Source organism: Hypomesus nipponensis, chromosome 7 (genome assembly GCF_054491055.1).
Source record: "Hypomesus nipponensis isolate SF chromosome 7, ASM5449105v1, whole genome shotgun sequence".
Classification (NCBI taxonomy): domain Eukaryota; kingdom Metazoa; phylum Chordata; class Actinopteri; order Osmeriformes; family Osmeridae; genus Hypomesus; species Hypomesus nipponensis.
The window spans coordinates 67,599-94,663 of record NC_140367.1 but is presented as its reverse complement, the minus strand read 5'-3'; the positions used below and the strand labels follow the sequence as shown (position 1 = coordinate 94,663).

The 27,065-nt window shown below is 47.9% G+C and overlaps 1 protein-coding gene across 4 annotated transcripts; it reads right to left on the bottom strand.

The window, feature by feature from the left end:
• Nucleotides 1-918: 918 nt before the first annotated feature.
• kdm5a (lysine demethylase 5A) lies at nt 919-26,319 on the bottom strand. Of its 4 annotated transcripts, none has more exons than XM_084701419.1 (30): nt 25,625-26,319; nt 24,805-24,944; nt 23,796-23,873; nt 22,945-23,067; nt 21,575-21,745; nt 19,249-19,449; nt 19,007-19,076; nt 18,805-18,893; nt 15,406-15,573; nt 15,204-15,323; nt 14,534-14,692; nt 14,149-14,330; nt 13,902-14,064; nt 12,376-12,495; nt 11,262-11,456; nt 10,993-11,174; nt 10,775-10,899; nt 10,377-10,527; nt 10,170-10,284; nt 9,683-9,859; nt 9,422-9,600; nt 9,180-9,318; nt 8,913-9,092; nt 8,270-8,815; nt 7,015-7,173; nt 5,919-6,047; nt 5,538-5,685; nt 5,216-5,436; nt 4,645-5,133; nt 919-1,918 (listed from the first exon to the last, which is right to left on the bottom strand). In XM_084701419.1, the coding sequence occupies exons 1-30, from the start codon at nt 25,644-25,646 to the stop codon at nt 1,676-1,678; spliced, it is 5,184 nt and encodes a 1,727-aa protein (XP_084557545.1). In that variant the 5' UTR covers nt 25,647-26,319; the 3' UTR covers nt 919-1,675. The 4 variants fall into 4 exon arrangements, with proteins under 4 accessions (XP_084557545.1, XP_084557546.1, XP_084557547.1 ...); XM_084701420.1 differs by having other exon boundaries at nt 15,406-15,564; XM_084701421.1 differs by having other exon boundaries at nt 15,406-15,564; nt 24,805-26,319.
• Between the last annotated feature and the right edge of the window lie 746 nt (nt 26,320-27,065).

Below are 27,065 nucleotides of genomic sequence, written 5' to 3'. Positions count from 1 at the left end.
AGTTTCACACCAACGTCTTGGCTCCCAATACTAAGTTATGCATTCTTGACATGAGGGGAAGTAGAACTCTTAATGAAGATATTGATTTCATTTGGCCAAAACAGTAACTTAGAAAACTCAGAGAGACAGGGTTTACTCTCTTGTTCTCGGTCACTTCATTCCACTGGTTTTGTGGCCTCAGAAAAGTCTGTCCCTTTAACATGGTGGCTGGATGGAGCCCAGCCTGGTGGATCTATCAGCAAATAAAATGTTCCACTAAAAACACACACAAACCAGAACATCCCAAACCCTATCCCCTCTGCAGGTCATAGGAAATAAGAATGACAATCTGTCAAATATTATTATAGATCATCTGAGTTAGTGAGGCTGGAGGGACGAGGGAGGGGAGAGGTCAGGATTGTCAGCAGCTGCAGTTGGCTCAGACCAGTCTTGTCCAGTCCACCACCAGCTCCCCTGCACAACAGTTTCACACTTGGTGCCTGACACAAAAACTGCTTCATTTAGGAGCTGGGGAGAGTGGTTCAACCTTTCTTGATCTGCTCTGTCACTGAGCATGATCACTGAGCTTCACCCAAAACACACCTTCTCCATCCCCAGCACAGGCTTGCAGCATTCATGGAATAGTTCCCATCATGCACCAGGGTGAACCCAACACAGCTCTGATGGTGTGAGGTTGTGCGGAGGTCAGTGGTGGTTAATGAATTACTCTGGCCATCCGGTCAATTTTTTACACTCACGCACACAGTTTCTTCCACATTTCTGAGACTCTCTGTACTAAAGGAATTTGTATCAACAGGTAATCCCCACTCCAGCTGTGTGGGGCTGGATGTACACACGTGACTTGACATAAGGTTAATTGCACTCAAAGCCACAATAAACTTTACAACAGCAATGATAAAAACACACTCCTCCCCAAAATGTGACTAGGAACAGTTTATTAAAAGGTGAGATAACAAAAGAAACAGCCACATCCAAATCATTTAATTGCTTAAAACCTATATACATTATAAATATATTTACTGAATGCAACCACTGGTCTTACATCAGGAAGTGTTGCTGGTATTGGCTGAGGGGCAGAAGGGGGCGGGGCTGGAGAGGGAATAACTCTGGAGTGCTAGGTGGTCAAATGGGAGGACAGTGTTCAAAGGGTTAGGTTAAGGTGATTGTGTTTACAAAGGGTTGGTTTAAGGGTTAAGGTGACAGTCCTGCTACACAGCTTCTGAAACTGTCCCCAGACTTTTGGAGCTAGACTGCAGTTTGAAGACTGGTTACTATGGTGACACCCAGGACCCAAGTTGGTGGGGGTCAGGGTGGTTCTGGCGCAGGTGGAAGGACACACACCCCTCCCTTTGACCCTTCAGCAGACACCAGGACAGAATCACACACTTAGCCCTAGGGGATACCTCCATCCCTCCTCATCCCTCCATCCCTGCCGATCTCCATAACCTGGAGCCTCCATCCCTGCAGGTGTCTATTCTACATCCTCGGGGTTTGTAGGGGTTACAAGGGGAGGACCAGTCCATTTCCTCCTCAGTCCTCTCTCTATTTTGTTAGGACTCCGTCCATCGCACCGGTCAATCAGTCAAAAAGGGAAGTGTGTCAGTCAAGTCTGTTTTCCCAGGACACACAGATTGACATTGTGTGTGTACTCTAGCCTCTGCCCACAGTGGAAGTGCTAGCTGGCGTCCTGAGTGCTGTGTTGCTGTCTCAGGGTGGCAGGGAGAGCAGTGCTGCACACAGGAACAGCCAACACTACACTCTCTTCTGCTACCAGCAAGGCTCCTCCCCTGGCCACGCCCGCCCTGCGGTTGCACACGCAGCAGATGTAGTCCTCCGTCTCCGCCATCTCACAGGTCACGCCCACACACACCTGATGGAACCACTCGTCACAGCCGCCATCACACTGAACCCAGTCCACCTGGGGAGAAACAGGTAGGTCAGAGAGATAGGGAGGTGAGAGACAGGGAGGTGAGAGACAGGTAGGTCAGAGAGATAGGGAGGTGAGAGACAGGTAGGTCAGAGAGATAGGGAGGTGAGAGACGGGTAGATCAGAGAGATAGGGAGGTGAGAGACGGGTAGGTCAGAGAGATAGGGAGGTGAGAGACGGGTAGATCAGAGAGATAGGGAGGTGAGAGACGGGTAGGTCAGAGAGATAGGGAGGTGAGAGACAGGTAGGTCAGAGAGATAGGGAAGTGAGAGACGGGTAGGTCAGAGAGATAGGGAGGTGAGAGACAGGTAGGTCAGAGAGATAGGGAGGTGAGAGACAGGTAGGTCAGAGATAGGGAGGTGAGAGACGGGTAGGTCAGAGAGATAGGGAGGTCAGAGACGGGTAGATCAGAGAGATAGGGAGGTGAGAGACAGGTAGGTCAGAGAGATAGGGAGGTGAGAGACAGGTAGGTCAGAGAGATAGGGAGGTGAGAGACAGGTAGATCAGAGAGATAGGGAGGTGAGAGACAGGTAGATCAGAGAGACAGATGAGCAGCCACTCCTACAAGTAGTCACCCTAGTCTCAGAAGTGTAGAGACCTGGGGTCTCATTTATAAAGCTTGCATTCGCACAAAACGGGGCTGAAAATGTGCGTACGCCACTTCCCACGCAAAGGTTTTGATTTATAAAATAAAGTTCTGTCAAACGATTAAAATATTTAATCGCAATTAATCGCATTATTTCATATGATTAAACACGATTAATCTCAAAATTATTAAATCTATTTAATTTGTTAAAATGTTACCCCCAAAAAATATTTTTTTAGTTGAAATAAAATTAAAAGGGTGTACTTAACATCAAATAGGCCTAACTGGATGATAATGTCCATATATGTTCAGATGTAACACAATTTAAATTGTGAGGGAGTTTTATTCACTCTAACTATACTGCTGTATGATAAACATCCACAAAATTTGATTTGTTATGGAATATAAAATACATTTAATACATGTCTCATAGCCTACTACGATATCCTGCTCCATAATATTCAAATCTCACTCAAACATACTTCAGATACTTAAGCAACAACAGATTGACCTTAAAATTAAACATTATTATATGTTAACGACGGTTAACATGCCCCAGGGGTCTCATTTATAACGTTGCGTATGCACAAAACGGGTCTGAAAATGTGCGTACGCCACTTCCCACGCAAAGGTTGTGATTTATAAAAAACAAACTTGACGGGAGAATGTGCGGTCCTCCACGCAAAAACCCATCCGTAGGCCTACGCACATTTTGGAGATAGTGGGAATTGGCGACGCAGATGACCGTAGCCTACTGTAGTCAGACTGCAGAAAGTAAATGTGGGAAGAACGATCACTCTTAATAGTTATATATTTTGTTTTCCTCACACACATTTTTTTTTCACTCCATTTCATCATTATCATGAAGATTACATCCAGCTGTGTTATTTGCTTGTACTGACTGATAATTGTTCCATAAATACCTTGTACAATCCAACTCAAATTTTAAATCAAAATTCAGCGGTCTCACCAGATTGTCCACTACGGGAGTGCAGGACGGGAGATGACCCGGCCCGACTGCATAGAATACAGGATAACATCACATATCCTACCCTTAGATGCAGAAACTAAATATATTTCTTTAATATTGTGCATATCAACATATGTCAAAAACTAGAAATACAGCCGTCAAGCTCCCATGCAGTTGCTGCACTACATCCTCGTTATCAGTCCAGACTTTAATACTGTTCATAACAAAACCAGCATGAAGAAACGTGTGTTTACGAATACGCTTTTGTTTTAAAATTGTTACTTCACATTGTTTTTTTTTTTTTTATTGGTGATCCCGCTGCTGTGGCCACCAAATAGGCCTAATGTGTTTTTTTTGTTGCATTGACCATTTATGGTAAAAAATGGGCGTGTTTAGGGCGGGGTAAAATGCTCATTCAGGTACGCTCACTTGTGGGTAATCTGTGATTTATAAAGGGAACATTGCTTACAGGTGGGCGTACGCACGGTTTTATAAATCTGATTTTTTGGGGGCTTATGCCATTTTAGGCTTTTGGCCGTACGTACACTTTTGGTAAGAATCTTCACACAGTTTTATAACTGAGGCCCCAGGTGGTGTGGAGCCCAGGTGTCTGGTACATGCTCCAAGGGCCTCCTCTGTCTGACAGCCACAGCAGCCAGCAGGGTTAACCTCTCCTGTTAATACGTGATTAGTAACTCTCCTTAAGGTGTTCCAGTGGTGATCACTTGCTTACTCTCTATACTTCAGGATGCTTACGAAACATGCTTCCTCCACAGTCCATGATTAACTTCATCTTGGAACCTTCCCATCCCCTCCTCCACCTGCTCCCAGTGGGCCCTTGTCAACCCCCCTGCACCACTCTGGACACAGCTGACTTTTGTTAATCACTTATTGTTCAAATAAAAATAAAGTAAATATATATGTCTGTAAGATTAAATAATATTTTGTAAAAAAGAAAATCAGTAAAAAACAAACAATTAAAACTGTTAATAGGGTGTTGTGTGAAAAAATCAGATACAATTTTTTGGCCGTATCACCCAGTCCTAGTAGTCATAGTAATACATAATGGTGGTCATGGTGATATACATTAATGATCAGTGATATATACTGGTAGTGATATTGTATATATATATTGGTAGTCATGGTGATCTAGGAGCTTACCTTATCCTTGCAAGGCCTCTGGCAGTTCTTTGCTGCACACACAGCGTTCTCATCGTTGGAGTCCTCAGCCCCAGACCAGTCGTACTTGGAGGGGATGTCTAGAACCTTCCTCTCCTTCCTCTTCTCCAGACCCTCCCTCAGGGCCTCTGCCTTCAGCACTGCCCTCTCCTTCCTCTTCCTCTCTTTCTCCTCCTTGGCCAGGCGCTTGGCCAGCTGCTTCACCTCCCGGGACTTCTCCAGGTTCAGCTTCTTCTTCTTGGGTTTAGCTCCCAGCTCCAGACCAACACGCTTTAGGTCCCTGCTCTTGGGCCGTCCCACGTCGCTCCCGCTGGCCCCGCCCCCGCTCGCCCCGCCCCCACCCCCACCGGCCCCGCCCCCTGTCACAGCCATCATCATGTGTTGCTCTGCCCGCTCCAGCTTCCTCCTCCTCTTCTTCTCTGACTCCTTCATCCTCATCTTCACAGACTTCTCCATCAGGGAGTCCTCGGGCTGGGGAGAGAGGAACAGGACAGATTATCCAACATATTTCATCCAACATGTTGGCAGTGAGGGTATTAGCAGAGGCTCCAACCTCCATGACCTGCAGGAAGCGGTCCTCTGAAGGGGGGTGTGTGGCCTGCAGGATCCTCCAGATGTGCTGCGTCTCGTCCAGGGACACCTCCAGCAAGTCCCCCAGCAGCATTAGCTGCTCCAGCTGGGCCTTGGCTGCGGAGGACAGCTCCAGCACTGGGGGCTCCAGGCTGCGGGGCACCAGGGGGGTCTTCCTGGGCTGCTTCCTTGGGGGGCCCATGTCTGGCAGGCAGGAGATGGAGAGAGACAGGTTACAGGTAGAGGGTAGGGTCTTAATCTGGGAGCAGGGTTAGCAGACAGACAGGCAGAGGACAGGGCCTTACTCTGGGAGCAGGACTTGGATGCAGAGGAGTAGGCATGTTCAGCACAGAAGGAGTGTGTGGCAGCAGCCCACATGTGGCTGACCACCTCCTCCGACTTCACAGGGATCTCCTCGTCACAGAAAAGGTAGGGCTTCCCCTCTCCAGGGTCCTGGAACACACACACCCGTCAGACACTTCTCTTTAAGTTGGGTTTTTGTATCGTACCCAGACTGCTATGGTAACCTTGCTGTCATATCTAAGCTGCTATGGTTACCTTGCTGTTGTATCTAGGCTGCCATGGTTACCTTGGCGTCATATCTAGGCTGTCATGGTTACCTTGGGGTGGCATCTAGGCTGCCATGGTTAGGTTTTACTATTGTATCTAAGCTGACATATGGTTACCTTGGCGTGGTATCCATAGGTCTCTCTGATGTCCTCATCTGAGTCTGTCTCCTCGTCGTCGTACTCCGCTGGCTGCTGAGGGGACGGGGCTCTGCTGAACCCAGCCTGCTGGAACGTCTGGAGGTGGCCCTGGACACACACACGGGGTGCATCAAGGTCAAGGCTAGGGGGTCAGGGCTAGGGGGTCAAGGCTAGGGGGTCAGGGCTAGGGGGTCAGGGGGTCAGGGCTAGGGGGTCAGGGCTAGGGGGTCAGGGCTAGGGGGTCAGGGGGTCAGGGCTAGGGGGTCAGGGCTAGGGGGTCAGGGGGTCAGGGCTAGGGGGTCAGGGCTAGGGGGTCAGGGGGTCAGGGCTAGGGGGTCAGGGCTAGGGGGTCAGGGCTAGGGGGTCAGGGGGTCAGGGCTAGGGGGTCAGGGGGTCAGGGCTAGGGGGTCAGGTCTAGGGGGTCAGGGCTAGGGGGTCAGGGGGTCAGGGCTAGGGGGTCAGGGGGTCAGGGCTAGGGGGTCAGGTCTAGGGGGTCAGGGCTAGGGGGTCAGGGGGTCAGGGCTAGGGGGTCAGGGCTAGGGGGTCAGGGGGTCAGGGCTAGGGGGTCAGGGCTAGGGGGTCAGGGGGTCAGGGCTAGGGGGTCAGGGCTAGGGGGTCAGGGGGTCAGGGCTAGGGGGTCAGGGCTAGGGGGTCAGGGGGTCAGGGCTAGGGGGTCAGGGCTAGGGGGTCAGGGGGTCAGGGCTAGGGGGTCAGGGCTAGGGGGTCAGGGCTAGGGGGTCAGGGGGTCAGGGCTAGGGGGTCAGGGCTAGGGGGTCAGGGGGTCAGGGCTAGGGGGTCAGGGCTAGGGGGTCAGGGATAGGGGGTCAGGGCTAGGGGGTCAGGGGGTCAGGGCTAGGGGGTCAGGGCTAGGGGGTCAGGGGGTCAGGGCTACGGGGTCAGGGCTAGGGGGTCAGGGGGTCAGGGCTAGGGGGTCAGGGCTAGGGGGTCAGGGCTAGGGGGTCAGGGCTAGGGGGTCAGGGGGTCAGGGCTAGGGGGTCAGGGCTAGGGGGTCAGGGGGTCAGGGCTACGGGGTCAGGGCTAGGGGGTCAGGGCTCGGGGGTCAGGGCTCGGGTACCTGCAGGTCAGGGTTGGCAGCTGCCTTCTGCAGCTCAGCAGTGATGATCTTCTCAGTCTTCTCCCTGGCAGCCTGCTCCACCATGCGCTGGGACAGCACTGACAGCTTGGCCAGTGCCGACGACAGCTCGTCTGTAGCCAGGGCCTGGCGGGCTCGGTCCTGGGGGGAGGAGGGGGGCATCAGGAGGGCATCAGTCTGCACACGATACACTACAGTGCTTCCCAAACAGAAATGTATTCACTTTTTCATCTTTTTTTTTTTCTTCCGTTTATTAACATGGCAAAAAAAACATTTAATTGTAGAGCTGCGCGCGACGCATTGATTCGCCCCGTCTCTCTCTCTCTCTCTCTCTCTCACTACAACAAACCTGTCTCTCTCTCTCTCACTCTCTCACACTACAGACTCATCTGTGAACAGCCCTCCTATCTCTGGGCCTTTTCCGATAATCGGCAGGAGTATCAATCCAGAGTTTACGAACGGTTACCAGTGTTTCCGTTCATGTTGATTTGGCCGTGGCGGCCATACAAAAGGCCGTCTATCAGCAGAGTGCATGTCGGAGAATAGCACGGACACGCTCTTTACACCACGAGCGGGCACGTGTGCCACTCAGCGTTAAAGAGACTGCCGTTGTCTGGAGGATAACTAGACAGTTGAGATCGCGTGTGGGCGTCCTTGAGAACTTTAAGTCGAATAACTTATGTTGTCAGTACATTTAAGCCTGTTATTGTATTAGTCTATTAAGATAATGTAATTAATAGTGGGTTTATTGTTATTATTTGCTACAGAATGCTTAACCTAAACGTCAAGATCAAATTAAGCAGACAGTTCAGTTTTATACGTAAAACATTTGTTGGCGGGGGGAGGAGTGGGGGTTGTTCGGACAGACCTACCCCCACTCCTAAAAAAAATCCTAGCGGAAACATCATAATGATAATTCTCTGCACAAATGTATCCAAAAAGGATACATTCATTTCAAACATAATAATATTCATAATTAAATACATTCGGCAAATATAACAATCAGTCCAACGTAACGCTTATATTACGTAAAGGTCCCAAAACAATTTTGCGCTCAAATTAATGCAAAAACAAATACGAGCGCAACGCGCACTTGCATTACTTGTTAAAGTCCTTAACGACACTCACATCCAACCGATACTAGGTCATAGCTTTGGGCTGAGGCCCACATTTTAACAACGTCTGGCTCCGCCCCTGCCTCTACACCACACACACACACACACACACACTGCAGTACCTGCCAGCCCATGGCTCTCTCCGTGAGGCACTGCAGGGCCTCTCCCTCCGGCAGGCGGACCGGCAGCTTCTGCAGCGACACCAGCAGGGAGAGGATGGTCTCCAGGCGGGGCCGGCGCGAGCGCTGGCACAGGGGGCACAGGAACCTGGAGTCCTTGCTGCTCTGCCAGCCCTGCTTCTTCTGGGCGCCCGTCTTGGGCAGCGGCACGCAGGCACCGTGGAACCAGTCCTTGCAGAGCTCACACTGCAGCATGAAGCCCCCGGCCGTGCGGCGGCACAGGCAGAACCTCACCTCCTCAATGCGCTCGGCCAGGGCCATCTTGGCTAGGTTGGCGGAGCGCAGAGCGTGGATGGCGTGGGCCTCCTGCTGCTCCTGGGCCCTGAAGGCTGCCACCACAGAGGCCTGGTCTGGGGCCGGCTCCTCCATGCTGTCGTCCTGCTGGCTCTCCAGCACCGCACCGCCATCCTTCTCCTGCAGCTCCTTCACACGCCGACGCTTGTTCTTGCTGTTGCCATAGACCCCAATGTCCACACGAGGGCTCAGGACCTGGGGGGGAGGACAGGGGGAGAGGGGGGGGGAGATATTTGGGTGAGAACCTTTGTTTGGACCACCCAGGTGAGCAGCAGGGTGAGTGTGTTCTAACCTGCAGCAGGGTGTGTGTGGAGTTCTTCTTGAGGAAGGTGCGAGCGGTCCTCTCCCTCCAGGCCCGGGCCGAGGACACCTGGCTCTCCAGCTGCACCAGGGCATCCAGACGGACCGGGAGACTCCGCCCCCGAGACACCAGACCCTCCAGCTGCTCCAGGTAACCATAGCTGCTGCCGCTCTACTCACAAAGTCGGAATGATATACTGCAGAGGTGTGTGTGTTTGTATGTGTGTGTGTGTGTGTGGAGGGGGGTTAGAGGTGCTACCTGTATGGCCTCCACCTTGCTAGCCCAGTCCCGGGCCTTGAGCAGGGCTGCCCTCAGAGCCAGCACGTTGGGCAGGTAGGCCGGGATGTTTCTAGCCTCCACCACTATGCTCTCCAGGGTCGCCATGCTGTGCCGGGGCCTGGGGGTACAGGTGTGTGTTACTGTGTGTGTGTGTGTGTGTGTGTGTGTGTGTGTGTGTGTGTGTAGTGTGAGTGTATATCTATGATGTGTGTGTGTCTCACCTGGCCTGCAGGCATGCACGGGCCTTGTCCTCCCATCTCTCAGACACCGTGAGCAGCTCCTGCAGGTCAGCCATGGCCTTCTCCAGCGCTGGGTGCGGAGGCAGCCCAACCCCCGAGTCTATCAGACGCTTCATCATCTCCAGGGTGACACGCTGGGGGTCTGCCAGGGTCACACGCACCTGGGGCAGGGGGCAGTGTTTTACCCTGGGTAAAGCTCTCTGGGTAGACAGAGACATACTTCATACACGCAGACACACACACCTCGTCCAGCCAGCGAGCCTGCTGCAGGTCCTGTTTGAGGCGGGGGAGCTGGGGCAGGTCCAGGTCCAGGCTGCTGCCCAGGTCCAGCAGAGCCTGCAGTGTGACGGAGTCTGGCAGCGGCTCATTCAGTGCCAGCTGGGACCGCTCCCGGAAGTCCTCCACCCTCTCCAGCAGCTCCTGGGAGGCACGGATCATCACTCAGTATGCACTGACCCTGCAGGGCTAGTATGCACTGACCCTGCAGGGCTAGTATGCACTGACCCTGCAGGGCTAGTATGCACTGGCCCTGCAGGGCTAGTATGCACTGACCCTGCAGGGCTAGTATGCAAGTCTTTGCAAGGACATTACGTCCTTGAAAATCCATAATTCCTCCTAATAATCATGGATTTCAGGCTGGGCAATCATGGCCTACTGTTGGAAAGTCAGAAATAAGTGTTTTCCACTGGCAATCATGGATTTATGAGTTAGGGTTAGGGGTCAGGGTTACCTTGACCTGCTGAGTCTGGTTTATGACGCAGGGCAGGCGGTCCAGCTGGTCTACGAAGCCCTTCAGCTCCTCCACTGTCAGCCTGGAGCGCCCCCTGCTGGCCTGGCCCCCACCGCTACACACACACACACACACATAGATATACTGAGACAGACAAAAAGTGTGTGTGTCTTTCTGAGTGTCTGTGTCTCTCTGAGTGTGTGTTACCTTTGTCGGTGCTTGTGGCTGAGCAGCAGCTGTGCTACAGAGGAGCAGGTCTCTGCATCCTTCACTGTGTCTCTGAGGCGGCGCAGCACGCTGTTATCTGGATACCTGCGTTCCTCTGCATCTTCCAGCAGCACCCGAAGCTCGATCAGGTCTGGAGACAATGAACCCTCATGAACCCTCGGCAAGAACCCTCGGCAAGAACCCTCGGCATGAACCCTCGGCATGAACCCTCGGCATGAACCCTCGGCATGAACCCTCGGCATGAACCCTCGGCATGAACCCTCAGCATGAACCCTCAGCATGAACCCTCAGCATGAACCCTCAGCATGAACCCTCAGCTGTTTCAGTGAGGGGACATGGGAGGAGTGGGGGGAGGACTGAGGGAGGGGAACCCGTACCTCTCTTATTTCGGGTCTCTGCAGCGAGCGCCTCGCTCACACGCCTGGACCAGGAGTCATAGCACTGGGCCCTGGACCCCACCCCTAACACCATGCTAGGAAGGTCTTCCAGGGCATACCTGTACCTGCACACACACACACGGGTGATCAACACGATCAAATCTGCATGATTTCTGGAGGCACACAGAGGCTCAGAGCATTTGGGATGAGAAGACTACCTGAGACACTTGCGGTCCATGCTGCAGTCACACAGCTGGGCGGCGTGGTGTAGACACGCCAGGCGCTCAGCGCTGCAGGAGCACGTCACAGCAGACAGGAAGCAGGTGGTCTTACACCTCACACACTGACGCTCATCATCAGGCAGCAGCTCAAACACCTCCTGCTCCGAAGACACCACCCCCTGGAGGAGAGGAGGAAGAGAGTCCACTAAATGACGCTTTCATTTACACAGCTCAACATGAATACCAGGCCAGCCGTCATCCCTCACCATCTGTGTGAGGGCGAGCCGCAGCCTGCTCTCCTCCTCCATGGTGCGGCTGAGCTCTGAGAACACGGCGGCCGCCAGCTCCACGTCCAGACGCTCTGGCTCAGACGCCATCTTGCAGAGCAGCTCGTCATGGGAGAACACACAGTAGCGCTGCAGCCGCCGGTAGTGGGACACACATTGACGCCCCATTGGGAGCTGGATACACACACACACAGCATGAACACACACACACACACAGCATGAACACACACACACACACACAGTATGAACACACACAGCATGTATATACACACACAGCATGAACACAAACACAGCATGTATTTACACACACACACAGCATTTACACACACAGCAAGGTAATAATAATACTATTGATAAAAGTATTATAATGAAGTGTTTCGGCTTTGGTGATTTTTCCGTTTTTAGGCCGTCTATCAGCAGTGATTGTTAGAAAGCATGTCGGAGAATAGCACGGACACACGCTTCACAGCGCAGTTGAGATTGCGCGTGTGCGTCCTTGAGGACTGTAGAGCTAAGTCATATAATGTTGTCAGTTAATTTAAGCCTGTTATTGTATTAGTCTATAGTTTTTGCTAATTTAAATTAAGTTAACTGGTGATTTTCATTGTTTGTAGGCTATTCTTCCCCTGCTAGCGTAATTTCACATGTTGATTTGATTGCTGCCCTTGCTCACGTTTGTATTTTAGGTGCATTATTATGCTGAAGTAGTTTTAATTAATAAATAGTTGGTATATTGTTATTATTAGTTACAGAATGCTTAGCCTATCAATATCAAATGCAGCAGACAGTGTACATGCTTCCAAGTGGCCCCTTAATCGATAGGCTAGGCTACTGACCATAATCAGTTGTTACGTCAATTAGTAATTGGCAGCATTTATGCCATTTAGAACATACTTTATGACTGTAAGGTGTCATTAAGTAGCCTTACTTTATTTCTTTAGGGGAAATAGGACAACAATATGTGCAATATTAAATGGGGGGGGGGGGGGGTGGTGGTTTCGGACAGACCTGCCCCCACTGTAAAAAAAAATCCTAGAGGAAACACTGTAATGGTAATAATCATATTCATTTTAATACTAGGACTGTTGCATACCCAGTCAGCAGTGCAGAAGTTGACAGCTTCAGCAAAGTTGTATCCCTGGTTGAAGCCGCTGTGGTAGGCTCTGGGGAACGTGACCACAAACTCCCCAGCACACTGGTTAGTCCTGAACACCTGTTCACACAAACACACAGGTTAGTCCTGAACACCTGTTCACACACACAGGTTAGTTTTGAATACACACAGGGATTATACACACATACATTAATGCTGTAGAATGCTCCATTCACTTGAATGGGGCTTCCCAAAGTTATGCGGTCAATTTTTGATAACAGACCGTTGCTATGTATAACTGACCGCTGTCAAGAAAAGTGGCCTTTTGCTTCTGATTCACGTCTTACGTCGTACTCCGCAAGTAGTCTGGTAACTTTGCAACCCCAGCGTACTCCGTTGCTTAGCGACGTCAGCTGATTTGAAGCCCAAAGAATGTTTAACGTCTATGAAGTTCAACGTCTTTGGTGAACTATTTCTCTGCCGATCAACACTACGAATGGTAACATATAAATTGTAAAAAGACACACTGTGTTCAGTTATTTTTTTGGTGAGTAGCCGTGTAATAAGCGGGATAATGTATAGAACGCCTTTGTCATTATCGGGAAAATAAGCCCCTTCAGAGCGAAGCTACACCCCTTCCTTCGCGTCGGGGTGCTGTTCGCCCTGTCGTGGAAGAAGAACGCTCAGGAAAGCACCTCTGAAACTTCAGAATCTGATTCTGATGAGCAGGAGTAAATTGTACTGGGAGTGGAGAGGATGGGTGGAGGAATGTTAGTTTGTTGTTTAATCTGCCCTACTCATTTAATGAAATGTATATCAGTTTGTGGTTTGTGTAAGAGAGAAAGAGAAAGTGTAAGTGTTTCATTGAGACTTGAGATTAAATAAACTGCTTAAGTATTGTTGATCTAGTAGTATTAATTTTCACATGCAGTTACACATTGTCAGTTAAAAACAAGAAAGTGGCAGGTAAAAACATTGAGTGGCTGGTAGATTTTGAAATCCACCAGCCACAGTGGCCGGTGGACAAAAATTGTAATTTCCATCCCTGGTGTAGAGTATAATATGAGTATACAGTATAGTACGAGTATACAGTATAGTACGAGTATAGAGTATAGTACGAGTATAGTATGAGTATAGAGTATAGTGTGAGTATAGAGTATATAGTACGAGTATATAGTATGAGTATAGTACTGTACGAGTATAGAGTATAGTACGAGTATAGAGTATAGTACAGAGTATAGTATGAGTATAGATTATAGTATGCGTATAGAGTATAGTACGAGTATAGAGTACAGTACGAGTATAGTATGAGTATTGAGTATAGTATGAATATAGTATAGAGTATAGTATGAGTATAGAGTATAGTATGCGTATAGAGTATAGTACGAGTATAGAGTACAGTACGAGTATAGTATGAGTATTGAGTATAGTATGAATATAGTATAGAGTATAGTACGAGTATAGAGTATAGTACGAGTATAGAGTATAGTACGAGTATAGAGTATAGTATGAATGTGGGGCCTTACGGGGACTCCGTGCTGCATGAGCACATTGGGGTTCATGATGGTGACCAGCTGGTGCAGCAGGTCAGGCTGGGAGTCAAACAGCTCTGGAGCCAGCTTCTTCATCACTGCCTCCAGCTGCTCCGCCGCCTGTGCTGGCACACCATACCACGTCTTGGGCTCCCCCCTGCACAGGGAGGTCAGGGTTAGGATGTGTAAGTGTGGGTGTGTGTAGGTGTGTGTTTGGGTGTGTGGGTGTGTGTGTGTGTACCAGTGCAAGAAGTTGATGGAGTAGCTCCAGTGGTCCTCTATGTGCCAGCAGAAGGAGGAGAAGCACATGCCCACATACAACCAGGGAACCTTCATCCCAGAGATGTCCACGTTGATATGGGTGAGGACAGACTGCTCCAGTACTGGCATGTTGTTCAGGTTCCACCCAGAGTTAGCATACTCCTGGAGAGGGGGAGGGGTGGAGGAGGGAGAAGGTGGAGATGGAAAAGGGTGGAGGGGATGACATACACTGCCAGCTACTGTCACTGTCAGTCCTGTGTGTGATAGTAAACATGTTTGTGTGCGTACATGTAAATGTTTCAGTATATGTGTGTATATACAGTATATGTGTGTATGCAGTTTGTGCGTGTGTGTGTGTGTGTCACCTCTTCGTCTCCAAGCAGCCTCCTCCTGCCGTCTCGTACTGGGAACCCGCTGCCCACATCCTTGGAGCTGATATCAGCTCCGTACTCAACAATCACGTCCTCCTCGATAGAGCTCACTACACGCCAGAACTCCTTCTCCACCAACTCTGTGGGCACCATCTAAGGGCAGAGGTTAGCAGTGCTTTACCATCTTGGTGGTCATTCAGGAACATGTTGTGCATTTTAAAGTTAAATCCATAAATCTGGTTTACTTTGAGGGCAAAATTGAGAAGCCATCTATGAAGAACTTACTTAGAATAGGCCTTACTTAGAATGTGTACTTGTGTAAACATTTTTATCAAACACATCGGTCATATGGGTGATGAAAAAACGTCACACCTACACACATGGTTAAAGAGACAGTTTATCGTAGTTCACATATGGTGGAAACACAAAATTGATTAGAGCATGTACAGTATACAAAAAAACATCTCATGGTAAACTATGCACCCTGAGTTCTGACATTTTATTTTTCTAGGCTAAAAAAGAACAGTTGTAATCCCCTTTAATATTGGAATGATTCTGGGCTGTAACCCTAACCCTTGGCCCATTGATCCTCAGGCAGGTGTCTCCTTGCAGCCTGTCAGAAAGTCTGCGTGTGGAAGATGCTGACAGACACTGAGACACATACGTGCACGGGCATGTTGAAGTAATCAGACTTGAAGTGGTCGGCCATCTCTCCGAAGCCCTGAAGGCTGTACTCCCGGCCCGCCTGCTCAAACCCGAACGCCTCGCGAGGCTTGCTGCACTCCTGCACAACACAACACATTTATACAGGATATATACACACACACTGTGTATACCAGCACCACAGTGCTGTGCTAGCCTCATACCTCGGCCACACACTTGGGGCAGCGCCAGTCCCCCCGGGGCACGTCCTGCAGGGGGGGGATCAGGCAGAAGGTGTGGTAGCTGTCGTCACAGCCGTCACACAGCAGCAGACGCTCCTCCTCGTCTCCACGGCCGCAGCTCAGACACATGTACAGGTCCACCTGGGGGATCAGCAGCAGCACAGGGACAGGTAAGCACACAAGTAAGCCTGCTATCACACAGGTAAGCCTGGCATGGGCGGATCTACAGGGGGGCAAGGGGGGGCAGCAGCCCCCCACTCTAGAGCCTTGTCCCCCCCAGCTGCCCCCCAAACTTTGGTGATCCAAAAACTGTACTTGTAAAAAGAAACCGCCACTATGTCCACAAGCTTCTCAAAACATTGAACTGAACAATACATTTACCAAAAGTGAACAATTAAATGTTTTATTTTAAACGTATTCTTAGCCCCCTGCCCCTCGTCCCTGCATCAAACGTGCAGAGCAGCATTCACACAGTCTGGCTCGCACACAGCGAGTCTGCTGCGGTGCAGTGGCACTGCATCCCGACAAAGACTGGAGCGACTGAACTGCCCCCGAGTCTCTGAAGGTGAAGTCAGTTTCCCCAGGTCAAGTTTAAACACACGTTTCACTTAAAGTTACATTGGTAGCCTAATGAATGTAATGTATGCTATAGACGATTCAGCATCAGCAAAAACAGCGAGTCTTTTACGTTAGCCAAAAGTCTAATCGCTTCATTTGTAAGAGCACTCTGTCCTTTGATTTGTATTGATTTTAGTAAACACAAGAACAGCTTAATATATAATATAAACTCTTGTTTGGATCCATAATGTTTACTGATGGTCGCTGTTTTGCCGACCATACGTTACAACACACAATAATATAGTGCCAGTTGGGAGATCAATCATTTATATGATTAAGCAGCCCTATAAAATCCACTTACTCTCACGTTTGTGAAATGTTAGCTGCAAAGCACAACAACTATCGCCTTAAGATTTCCTAAAAAACATGGGTTATCATGGGTCATTTTTGGACTGTAATGATTTGTTTTTTATTAGCCTATAATAAGTTGCCCTTCTTGATTATTGTCTGCTGTTTTATACTTATAGTCCACTGCATCTTGGACACAAATATTGTACTTTGAATTTTCATTTAGCTTTTTATACTTTGGCTTTTTAAAAGATGCACAGTTTGGTTTTGTTTGAACACTGGGCTCAGGCCTGGAGTGGCCATCGGGAGAATCTGGAGAAAATTCACGATGGGCCGCTCTGCCCGCTCATAAATTGGACCAGCAGATCACCTGCTTTCTCTTAGTTTTTTTCACACACCAAATAAAACAATATGTGTTAAGTTCGTTAACTACTATGTGACTGATAAGTAAGCTAATAAGCTACACTAGGTTTTAATTGAAATAAACGCATGATCATTCATTAAAAAGTACAGTTCAGTTATCGCGCATGCTCTCTTTCTTGAACACAAGTGCGTGTACTAAGGTTGTTGCCATGGAGACAACCCTAAACCGTCATTTATTGTTGTGGAGGGAGTTAGCAAGATAAAGATGATGCGAAAATAATAAAATGAATAGGAAAAAGATGCCAGGAGGAACTGAAAAAGCCAGGTAAAAAAAAAAGATCAGTCACTTCATAAATCTAGGTTCCTGCAAGGGTGGGAAAAATATGTTATCTCAAAACCCCGCATCTTTCAGGTTAACATTTTGGTTATAATTTCCGGAAATATAACAATATGAGTCCAATGTAATGTTACATAAAGCAAAAAAAAAACAATTTTGCATTGAAATTAATGCAATTACTGGGAAGTTCTGATTTCAAATAACATCATCAACAGCACCTAGGTCCTTGGTTTGGGTTAAGCCCCGAATGTTCAACGTATGGCTCGGCCCCTGGTGGGGGTGGGCTGGTTTGGGACATTACACTCCCGTGCTGAAAATTGGTCCTGTGTTAGTTTTGTTAAAGCCATTCACAGGGTTAGGGTAAGGGATTCCCACGTACCGTTTACCCATGCCACCCTGCCAAAACTTCTTTCCCCCCCTTTGCCCCCCCATGCAAAATGTTCTAGATCCGCCACTGAAGCCTGCCATCACACAGGTAAGACTGCTATCACACAGGTAAGACTGCCATCACACAGGTAAGCCTGGCATCACACAGGTAAGCCTGGCATCACACAGGTAAGCCTGGCATCACACAGGTAAGCCTGCCATCACACAGTTAAGCCTGCCATCACACAGGTAAGCCTGCCATCACACAGGTAAGCCTGCCATCACACAGGTAAGCCTGCCATCACACAGGTAAGCCTGCCATCACACAGGTAAGACTGCCATCACACAGGTAAGACTGCCATCACACAGGTAAGACTGCCATCACACAGGTAAGCCTGCCATCACACAGGTAAGCCTGCCATCACACATGTAAGACTGGTATCACACAGGTAAGACTGGTATCACACAGGTAAAACTGGTATTACACAGATAAGCCTGCCATCACACAGGTAAGCCTGCCATCACACAGGTAAGCCTGCCATCACACAGGTAAGACTGGTATCACACAGGTAAGCCTGGCATCACACAGGTAAGACTGCTATCACACAGGTAAGACTGCCATCACACAGGTAAGCCTGGTATCACACAGGTAAGACTGGTATCACACAGGTAAGACTGCCATCACACAGGTAAGCCTGGCATCACACAAGTAGACTGCCATCACACAGGTTAGCCTGCTAGCACACAGGTAACCATGCTAGCATACACCTAAGGCTGCTAGCACACAGGTAAGCCTGCTAGCACACAGGTAAGACTGCTATCACACAGGTAAGACTGCCATCACACAGGTAAGCCTGGTATCACACAGGTAAGACTGGTATCACACAGGTAAGACTGCCATCACACAGGTAAGCCTGGCATCACACAGGTAAGACTGCTATCACACAGGTAAGACTGCCATCACACAGGTAAGCCTGGTATCACACAGGTAAGACTGGTATCACACAGGTAAGACTGCCATCACACAGGTAAGCCTGGCATCACACAAGTAGACTGCCATCACACAGGTTAGCCTGCTAGCACACAGGTAACCATGCTAGCATACACCTAAGGCTGCTAGCACACAGGTAAGCCTGGCATCACACAGGTAAGACTGCTATCACACAGGTAAGACTGCCATCACACAGGTAAGCCTGGTATCACACAGGTAAGACTGGTATCACACAGGTAAGACTGCCATCACACAGGTAAGCCTGGCATCACACAAGTAGACTGCCATCACACAGGTTAGCCTGCTAGCACACAGGTAACCATGCTAGCATACACCTAAGGCTGCTAGCACACAGGTAAGCCTGCTAGCACACAGATAAGAGGTGCAGTGTTGACCCCACCCCCAGCTCAGTACTCACAAAGTTCACCTCCAGACTCTGCTTGCGAGGCTGCATCTTGATGGCGAAGGCCTTCAGGTGCCTCTGTCTCTTGTTGAAGGCATCGTCTCCTGACACAACACAGCTTTAGGGTTAGGTCTAGTGTGTATTTCAGTGTTAGGATGCAGTGTGTCAGACGCTGCATGCAGATCTCCCTCCCTGAGGGTGAGGGTCAGGAGTGTACCTGCAGGAAGGAGCTCCACCACTTTGTGTCTGGAGAACAACTGCAGGGTTTTGGGCTCCTTGTTTTCCCTCTGAGGAACCAGAGCAGCATGACGACACACACACACACACACAGAGATCCAGAGATAAACACAGGGAGATACACACACAGATACAGAGATACACAGAGAGAGAGAGATACACACACATACAGAGATATGCGAGCGCGCGCACACACACACACACACACACACAGACACGAACCTCAGACTTCAGCCTCCGAGACCTCCGCTCAGGGTGGGAGTCAGGGTGGAGGTCAGGGTGGGGGTGGTCCTTGTTAAGAGTCTGGTCACTCAGTCTCTCCCTCTCATCCTCATCTTCATCCTCATCTTCCTCTTCCTCTTCCTCCACTCTCTCATTCAGCTCCTCCCCCTCCTCCCCCTCCTCGTACAACCGCTGGATGCCCTGGACAGAATCAAACACAGGGATCACCCACCCTAACTGCAGTTGAAAGGCAGCTGCGAGAGACAGCTGTGTTTTGGCCAGTGAGTGGACTCAGATTTCCTGTTACCAGTGTGTACTCTTGGGGAGCCCAAGGTTGCAGACATACTTTGTTTAGTATGGTCATCTTACATCGTCATTGTGTTTAGTATGGTCATCTTACATCGTCATTGTGTTTAGTATGGTCATCTTACATCGTCATTGTGTTTAGTATGGTCATCTTACATCGTCATTGTGTTTAGTATGGTCATCTTACATCGTCATTGTGTTTAGTATGGTCATCTTACATCGTCATTGTGTTTAGTATGGTCATCTTACATCGTCATTGTGTTTAGTATGGTCATCTTACATCGTCATTGTGTTTAGTATGGTCATCTTACATCATCATTGTGTTTAGTATGGTCATCTTACATCGTCATTGTGTTGAACGCTGAATCCAAAAGATTCCCCCAGAAGACAGAGGTGCCTTTAGAAATTTGCTTTTTTCTGTCTCACCACCATCACATTTCACTAGCGCTCACCACCATCACCATCAATGACTCGCACCATCTTCACCACCATCACGTTGGAGATGAGTAAGTATTGTTGTTAGTTTCCCCTCTCCTCTCCAGAACTGAATGTACAGCGTGCATGTAGTCAGCGGTGCACCATGACATCCGGTTCATGTTTGTACTAACCCACAGAGGGCGTACCAAACAGTTTGATGACATACCAATGCATCCCTGGTGTCTGTAAGTGCGAGTGTGTGTCTCTGAGTGTATGCACTGATATGTGTTGGTGAGTGTGTGTATGAGTGAGTGTATGAGTGTGTGTGTGGATGAGTGTGTGTATCAGGGATGGAAATTACAATTTTTGTCCACCGGCCACTGTGGCTGGTGGATTTCAAAATCTACCAGCCACTCAATGTTTTTACTTGCCACTTTCATGTTTTTAACCGACAATCTGTAACTGTATGTGAAAATTAATACTACAATATCTACAAAACTTAAGCAGTTTATTTAATCTCAAGTCTCAATGAAACACTGACATTTTCTCTTTCTTTTTTATACACAATCAAATCAAATGTATTTGTTTGCCCTTTTTACACACAAGCATGTCACATAAGGCTTCACATACGCCCATAGAACTGCCCCTCAACCAACCTCAACCCTCAAGAAAGACATGGGAAAACCCCCAATGGGAGAAAAAATGGAAGAAACCTTGCGAGGAGCAATTCAGAGAGGGATCCCCTCCTCCAGAGACGGTTGGTAAGAGAGAGGAGCAGAACAAACCACAAACTAATATACATTTCATTAAATGAGTAGGGTAGATTAAACAACAAACCAACATTCCCCCACCCATCCTCCCCACTCCCAGTACAATCTGAAGTTTCAGAGGTGCTTTCCTGAGCGTTCTTCTTCCACGACAGGGTGAACAGCACCCCGACGCGAAGGAAGGGGTGTAGCTTCGCTTTGAAGGGACTTATTTTCCCGATAATGACAAAGGCGTTCTATACATTATCCCGCTTATTACATGGCTACTCGCCCAAAAAATTACTGAACACAGTGTGTCTTTTTACAATTTATATGTTACCATTCGTAGTGTTGATCAGCAGAGAAATAGTTCACCAAAGACGTTGAACTTCATAGACGTTGAACATTCTTTGGGCTTCAAATCAGCTGACGTCACTAAGCAACGGAGTACGCTGGGGTTGTAAAGTTACCAAACTACTTGCGGAGTACGACGTAAGACGTGAATCCAAGTCAAAAAGGCCACTTTTCTTGACAGCGGTCAGTTATACATAGCAACGGTCTGTTATCAAAAAATAATTGACCGCAGAACGTTGGGAAGCACCATTCAAGTGAATGGAGCATTCTACAGCATTAAGAACAGCCGTGTAATAATTTAATTTACACGCCACTGTGGCCGGTAGCTGAAGCAAGTTTATCCACCACAACACAAAATCACCCGCATTTGGCTGGTGGTGGGTGCTAATTTCCATCCCTGGTGTGTATGAGTGTATGAGTGTGTGTGTGTGTGTGTGTATGAGTGTGTGTGTGTGGATGAGTGTGTGTATGAGTGTGTGTGAGAGTGAATGTGCTCCACTCACAGTGAGCGTGGCCCCTGACTGGAACAGCTCGTATGGGTAGAGCAGCCTCTCGTAGTGGGAGCGCAGCAGAGAGCCACAGCCCTTCCCTGGAGGCAGGCCCATCCTGCAAGCAACCGCCGCCCAGCACTTCTGCTTACACACCGCCTCGAACCCCCCCTCCGCCTGCACCACCTGCAACACACAGCTAGGGTTAGGGCAGGGCTGAACTGAGCTGATCTGGGTTATGGCTGGGTCAGGGTTGGTCTGGGTTAGGGCAGGGCTGAGCTGAGCTGGTCTGGGTTATGGCTGGGTCAGGGTTGGTCTGGGTTATGGCTGGGTCAGGGTTGGTCTGGGTCAGGGTTGGTCTAGGTTAGGGCTACAGTGTTTCCTCTAGAATTTTTTTTGCAGTGGGGGCAGGACCGACCCCCCCCCCCAACCCCACCCCCGGCCCAAATAAAGTGCTAACCCTAACCCGATATTTCGGAGCAGGTTAATGTAATAGTCTAATAACTAATGTAATATTGCATATATTTCCCCTAAAGAAATAAAGTTAGGATACTTATAACACCTTACAGTCATAAAGTATGTTCTAAATGGCATAAATGCTGCCAATTACTAATTGACGTAACAACTTCTTGTAAATGGTCAGTAGCCTAGCCTATAGATTAAGGGGCCTCTCGGAAGCATGTAAATGTCTGCTTCATTTGATCTTGACAGGCTAAGCATTCTGTAGCTAATAATAACAATATACCCACTATTTATTAATTGAAACTACTTCAGCATAATAATGCACCTAAAATACCCCCCCAAAAAATAGCCTACAAACAACAAAAATCACCAGTTAACTTAATTTAAATTAGCAAGAACTATAGACTAATAACAGCCTTAAATTAACTGACAGCCAAGTTTCCCAGACTCGTTTACAAGCTCTTAACGCTAAGAGCTTTTTAGGAGCGTTCTAAGAGCGTAATGCGGCCAACATAAGTTATACAATTTAGCTCTACAGTCCTCAAGGGGGCACACACGCAATCTCAACTGCGCTGTGAAGCGCGTGTCCGTGCTATTCTCCGACATGCTTTCTAACAATCACTGCTGATAGACGGCCGAAAATTTGTACAGCCCTATTGGGGAGTCAGATGGCTGAGCGGTTAGGGAATTGGGCTAGTAATCAGAAGGTCACTGGTTCGATTCCCGGCTGTGCCAAAATGACGTTGTGTCCTTGGGCAAGGCACTTCACCCTACTTGCCTCGGGGGGAATGTCCCTGTACTTACTGTAAGTCGCTCTGGATAAGAGCGTCTGCTAAATGACTAAATGTATTTCTGATACCGTGGCGACAGAAATTTGGCCTGCCACGGAAAAATCAACATAGCGGAAACACTGGGGTAGCTACCTTGCTAAGCTGGTACAGATCCAGAATCTTCCTCTCCACATGAGGGACACGGAGCCTGGATCCCTGCAGCTCCCAGAATTTAGCAATCTGGTCCAGGAAGTTGAGCTTGACTCTAGTGAGAGCCTGGAGGGTTAGGAGAGACAGAAGACAAACCATCACTGTTATCATTCATTTAGACGCTTGTGAGTGTGTGGGAGCGTGAGTGATGATGTGGGACCAGATGAGGGTTCACAGATAAATCAGGCTGGGGACAGTATGAACACACTTCAGGTTCTCAGGGATGCTCACCAGGCTCCGACCAGCCTACCTCCTGGAGATACACCAGCCTGCCTCCTGGTGATACACCAGCCTGCCTCCTGCCTCCTGGTGATACACCAGCCTGCGTCCTGCCTCCTGGTGATACACCAACCTGCCTCCTGGTGATACACCAGCCTGCCTCCTGGTGATACACCAGCCTGCCTCCTGGTGATACACCAGCCTAACTCCTGGTGATCCACCAGCCTGCCTCCTGGTGATACACCAGCCTGCCTCCTGGTGATACACCAGCCTGCCTCCTGGTGATAGACAAGCCTAACTCCTGGTGATACACCAGCCTGCCTCCTGGTGATACACCAGCCTAACTCCTGGTGATACACCAGCCTAACTCCTGGTGATACACCAGCCTGCCTCCTGGTGATACACCAGCCTAACTCCTGGTGATACACCAGCCTGCCTCCTGGTGATACACCAGCCTAACTCCTGGTGATACACCAGCCTGCCTCCTGGTGATACACCAGCCTGCCTCCTGGTGATACACCAGCCTGCCTCCTGGTGATACACCAGCCCATCCTGCTGCTCTGGTAGCCTCTTACCTCCAGCTCGTTGAGCCTCTGAACTCGAGGAGTGAAGCGGAAGTTTCGTATGTCGCAGGCAAAGGGAGGCTGCCAGTCCTGAAGGGAGAGCAGGAGGGAAGGAGAGCAGGAGGGAGGAAGAGCAGGTGAGTAACTGAGCACCAACATCAACAACACCATACACTGTGGTAACAACTATGGCAAGAATAATAATACTGTTTTCAATTAGAAAATGCTTTGATCAGAAACAACATACAGGTGGGGGCTTGAAACTGCGATCTCTTGATCTGCAATTAAGTGTTCTACCACTTATCTATGCTTTATCAACTAGACCTAAATCCATCCCATAATTGTTCTATGTGGTGTCTAGGAAATTCACCATTACTCTGCACAAAACCCGGTCTAAACTATTAAAGATAAACAAAGGATGCTTGTTGGATTTAATTGTTTTACTTTGCATTTACAAAGCATTAACAAACACCTAGAAAGTTATTTAATAATTTACTTTTACATGCATACCCATGTTTGCAACACAGGCCTAAACCCCTACTGTGGAATAAGTCTTATATTCTAGGTAGTTAGGTTTTGACATCTTGACTTTTTTTAAAGACATATGCAAGTGTTATTATCCATTGTCGCACTTCAACATGCACCACGAAGAAACATCAAGTTTAATACTCAATAATTATGTAGCAGTCGTTACAACATAGTCCCTATCGCGGTTCTGCTAGGAAATATCAGCAAGGCCGAAAAGAAAACAATAACAAAAGCCTCTCCGTTGGTAATGTGGATCTAAAGCAGACGTTCTATTATTTTCTTTCATTTAAAGCAACCAACTAATTAGATATCAAATTAGATTTTTAGATTCGAATTGGGTCGTGTTTGACCTCCACAAGTGAAAACACAAAGCCGCACGTAAATTTCACGTAGGCCTAAAATCCCATGAATACACGAGAGGTAGGCAGGTCATGGAGACGTGTAATAAATGTATGAATTGATAAACGTTTCAAAAATACTAGTAAATAGTTACCTCTGGGGGTCTAATTTTGCAGATGCCAGTTTTCTCAGCAATTGGACGAATCTTGTTTATGTATCCCAAAGGATCCGAAAAATCCTCCCAACTCGGCTCAAAAACTGGGCATTCGGGAGGTGGTACGAATTCAGCAAACCCTGACATGATGAGTCTCAGTTAAACAGTCCAGTTCACTTACAAAGAGAAGACACGTACTGCCGTTATTTCTGTATGACATGGAAATTTTGCTATTTACCGTCTCGAAAAAATAAACATAGTATTATAGCGCACTAGCACTTTACTAAAAGGAAACAGCGGGCCAGGCCGACGGAGGCAGCCCCCAACACTCCCATGTACAGTAACGTCAAGAGGCTAATGGGCTACCTGGGACGCAAGGCTATTTCAGTCAAAAGCGCCATAATTCCCAGTGAAATTGGGACACAACTGGTGCCAAAAATATTCCAGGGAAACTAGACACGAGATCCTTTGTTTTTGTTATTCGACGAACGAACTAATCATCCAGCGTATCGGTAGGGGTACTTTTGAAGTTTCCGTTGCAACATCCATTAGCTAGGTGCCAAGTAGCTCCTAGCCGATGTAGCTATTCCCACTGGTGCGTTCTTCAAAGAGCAGAGCATTTCTGTCAATTTTGAAGTGGCCCTCTTGCGTCAAGTTATCTGAGAGATGTGTATGTTCCCGAAATTCTGCAGTCAAAATGTATTCTTATTCTCGTCCATCAAGAAAAACGCAAGATGATGACGTCTCACAACAACTGGGTATAAAGCTAACGTGCTAAGTGTTAGCAAAGTATGTCGCTAGCACACAATGTTGATCGAACCTTGTCCGAAGTGTCCATTCATTGAGGAACCCTATAGAGTGCTAGCCTAGGTTAGCTACTATAGTTTCCCGAATCAGGCTTGAACTATTTCAAAAAGTCGCATCTCCGATTCCACTGGCTGTGTATCAACAAGATAGACGACCCAAACGTATCGCCGTCCTTCCGCGTTGAGTCCCTCGATGCTACTCTCCCGACAGCTGCCGACCGTGTGCTCGTTAGCTGGTTAGTCAAGATGTCTAAAGCTAACTGACGTTAGCTAGCATATAGCCACTTTATCACTTGCTAAGTAGCCTACTGACTGTTGTGTAGTTAGAACTAGCTAGACTAGCTGATCTCTCCACTCAATGTGTTGGTTTCGAAAGTGCAACTGGTACAACTCGTTCCAATATTTATGACTTGACCAAATAGCTATAATGTTCAAAGTAACAACTGTAATATATATCTATGTGCATATATTCTGGCTGGCCAAAATTTTAGAACTTCATTTAAATGTGACGTGAGTAATTGTTTTCGCTGGAACCGCTTTACACCCATTAAATTATGTACATCCTCCGTCTTTCCGCCATTTGAACTATTAAAAAAGTAGAGCCAGTTTAGGATTGAAATATTACTATCTATGCATTGCTACGATCTTAAACTGAGTAGGCCCTAACTGCAATTTAACGCAACGATATTTTGATATGTATGATAATCACCAGAATACCACAATGGCAGCATTAATACAATATAAATACAACCCTCACTAATGGCGTAAGGTCAAAGGGAACACTTCCTTATTGACAACCTGTTGTGGATCTTTAAAATTTGTAGATTCTCAACCTCAAGTATAAAAAATTAATAAATATCAAAATATTATTATAAACTGTTGGTAGGCTAAATGATTATTAAAATTAGTTAAAATAAATAAATCACATGTTGCCTTTAATTCATCATGACCAAAACGCCAATGGTTACGCTTGGCACGTTGACGAAAGACTTCCACCTTAATTTGCATACGACCACTTCAATGCACCCATCACTTCCGCATATTGCATTATAAGCGAAGTCAATAACTTCCGGTAGCGAGCAGTTACGTTCGTTCTCAAACACAAAATACAGTTTTTTTAAGGAGTTCTGGTTGTTTCCCCAAAATGACCATCAACAACAATAAACAAAAGATCAATAGCTCTGCAAGTGGGCCGCAAAGTGGAAAAGGTTGGAAATGGCTGAGCTAAACAGTTGCACGTAGTATTTGCTCAATTGAACATTAGTTAGTAAATCAACACAACTTGTATTACAACACAAATGTCCTTTTTCCTTACTTTCATACATTTTTTATTGTATTTTTTATTTGCAATTTCAACAAATGTCAAATACAATTGAATGTAAGAGAAACAGAGTAAATAAAATCAACTATTTTAAAATTAAGAGGATACATGTATGAATATAAATTAAATTAACC

Bases quoted from the DNA above. Each gene is read 5' to 3' on its own strand.
- kdm5a (XM_084701419.1), bottom strand. From the start codon at position 25,646: ATGAATGGACACTTCGGACAAG. The intron at 19,077-19,248 runs GTTCGTGTCTGT...CTGGTTCCTCAG, and splicing joins CTCGGAGGCTGAAGTCTGAG to AGGGAAAACAAGGAGCCCAA. The intron at 5,686-5,918 runs GTAACCATATGT...TGTGTGTTCCAG, and splicing joins CCTATGGATACCACGCCAAG to GACCCTGGAGAGGGGAAGCC.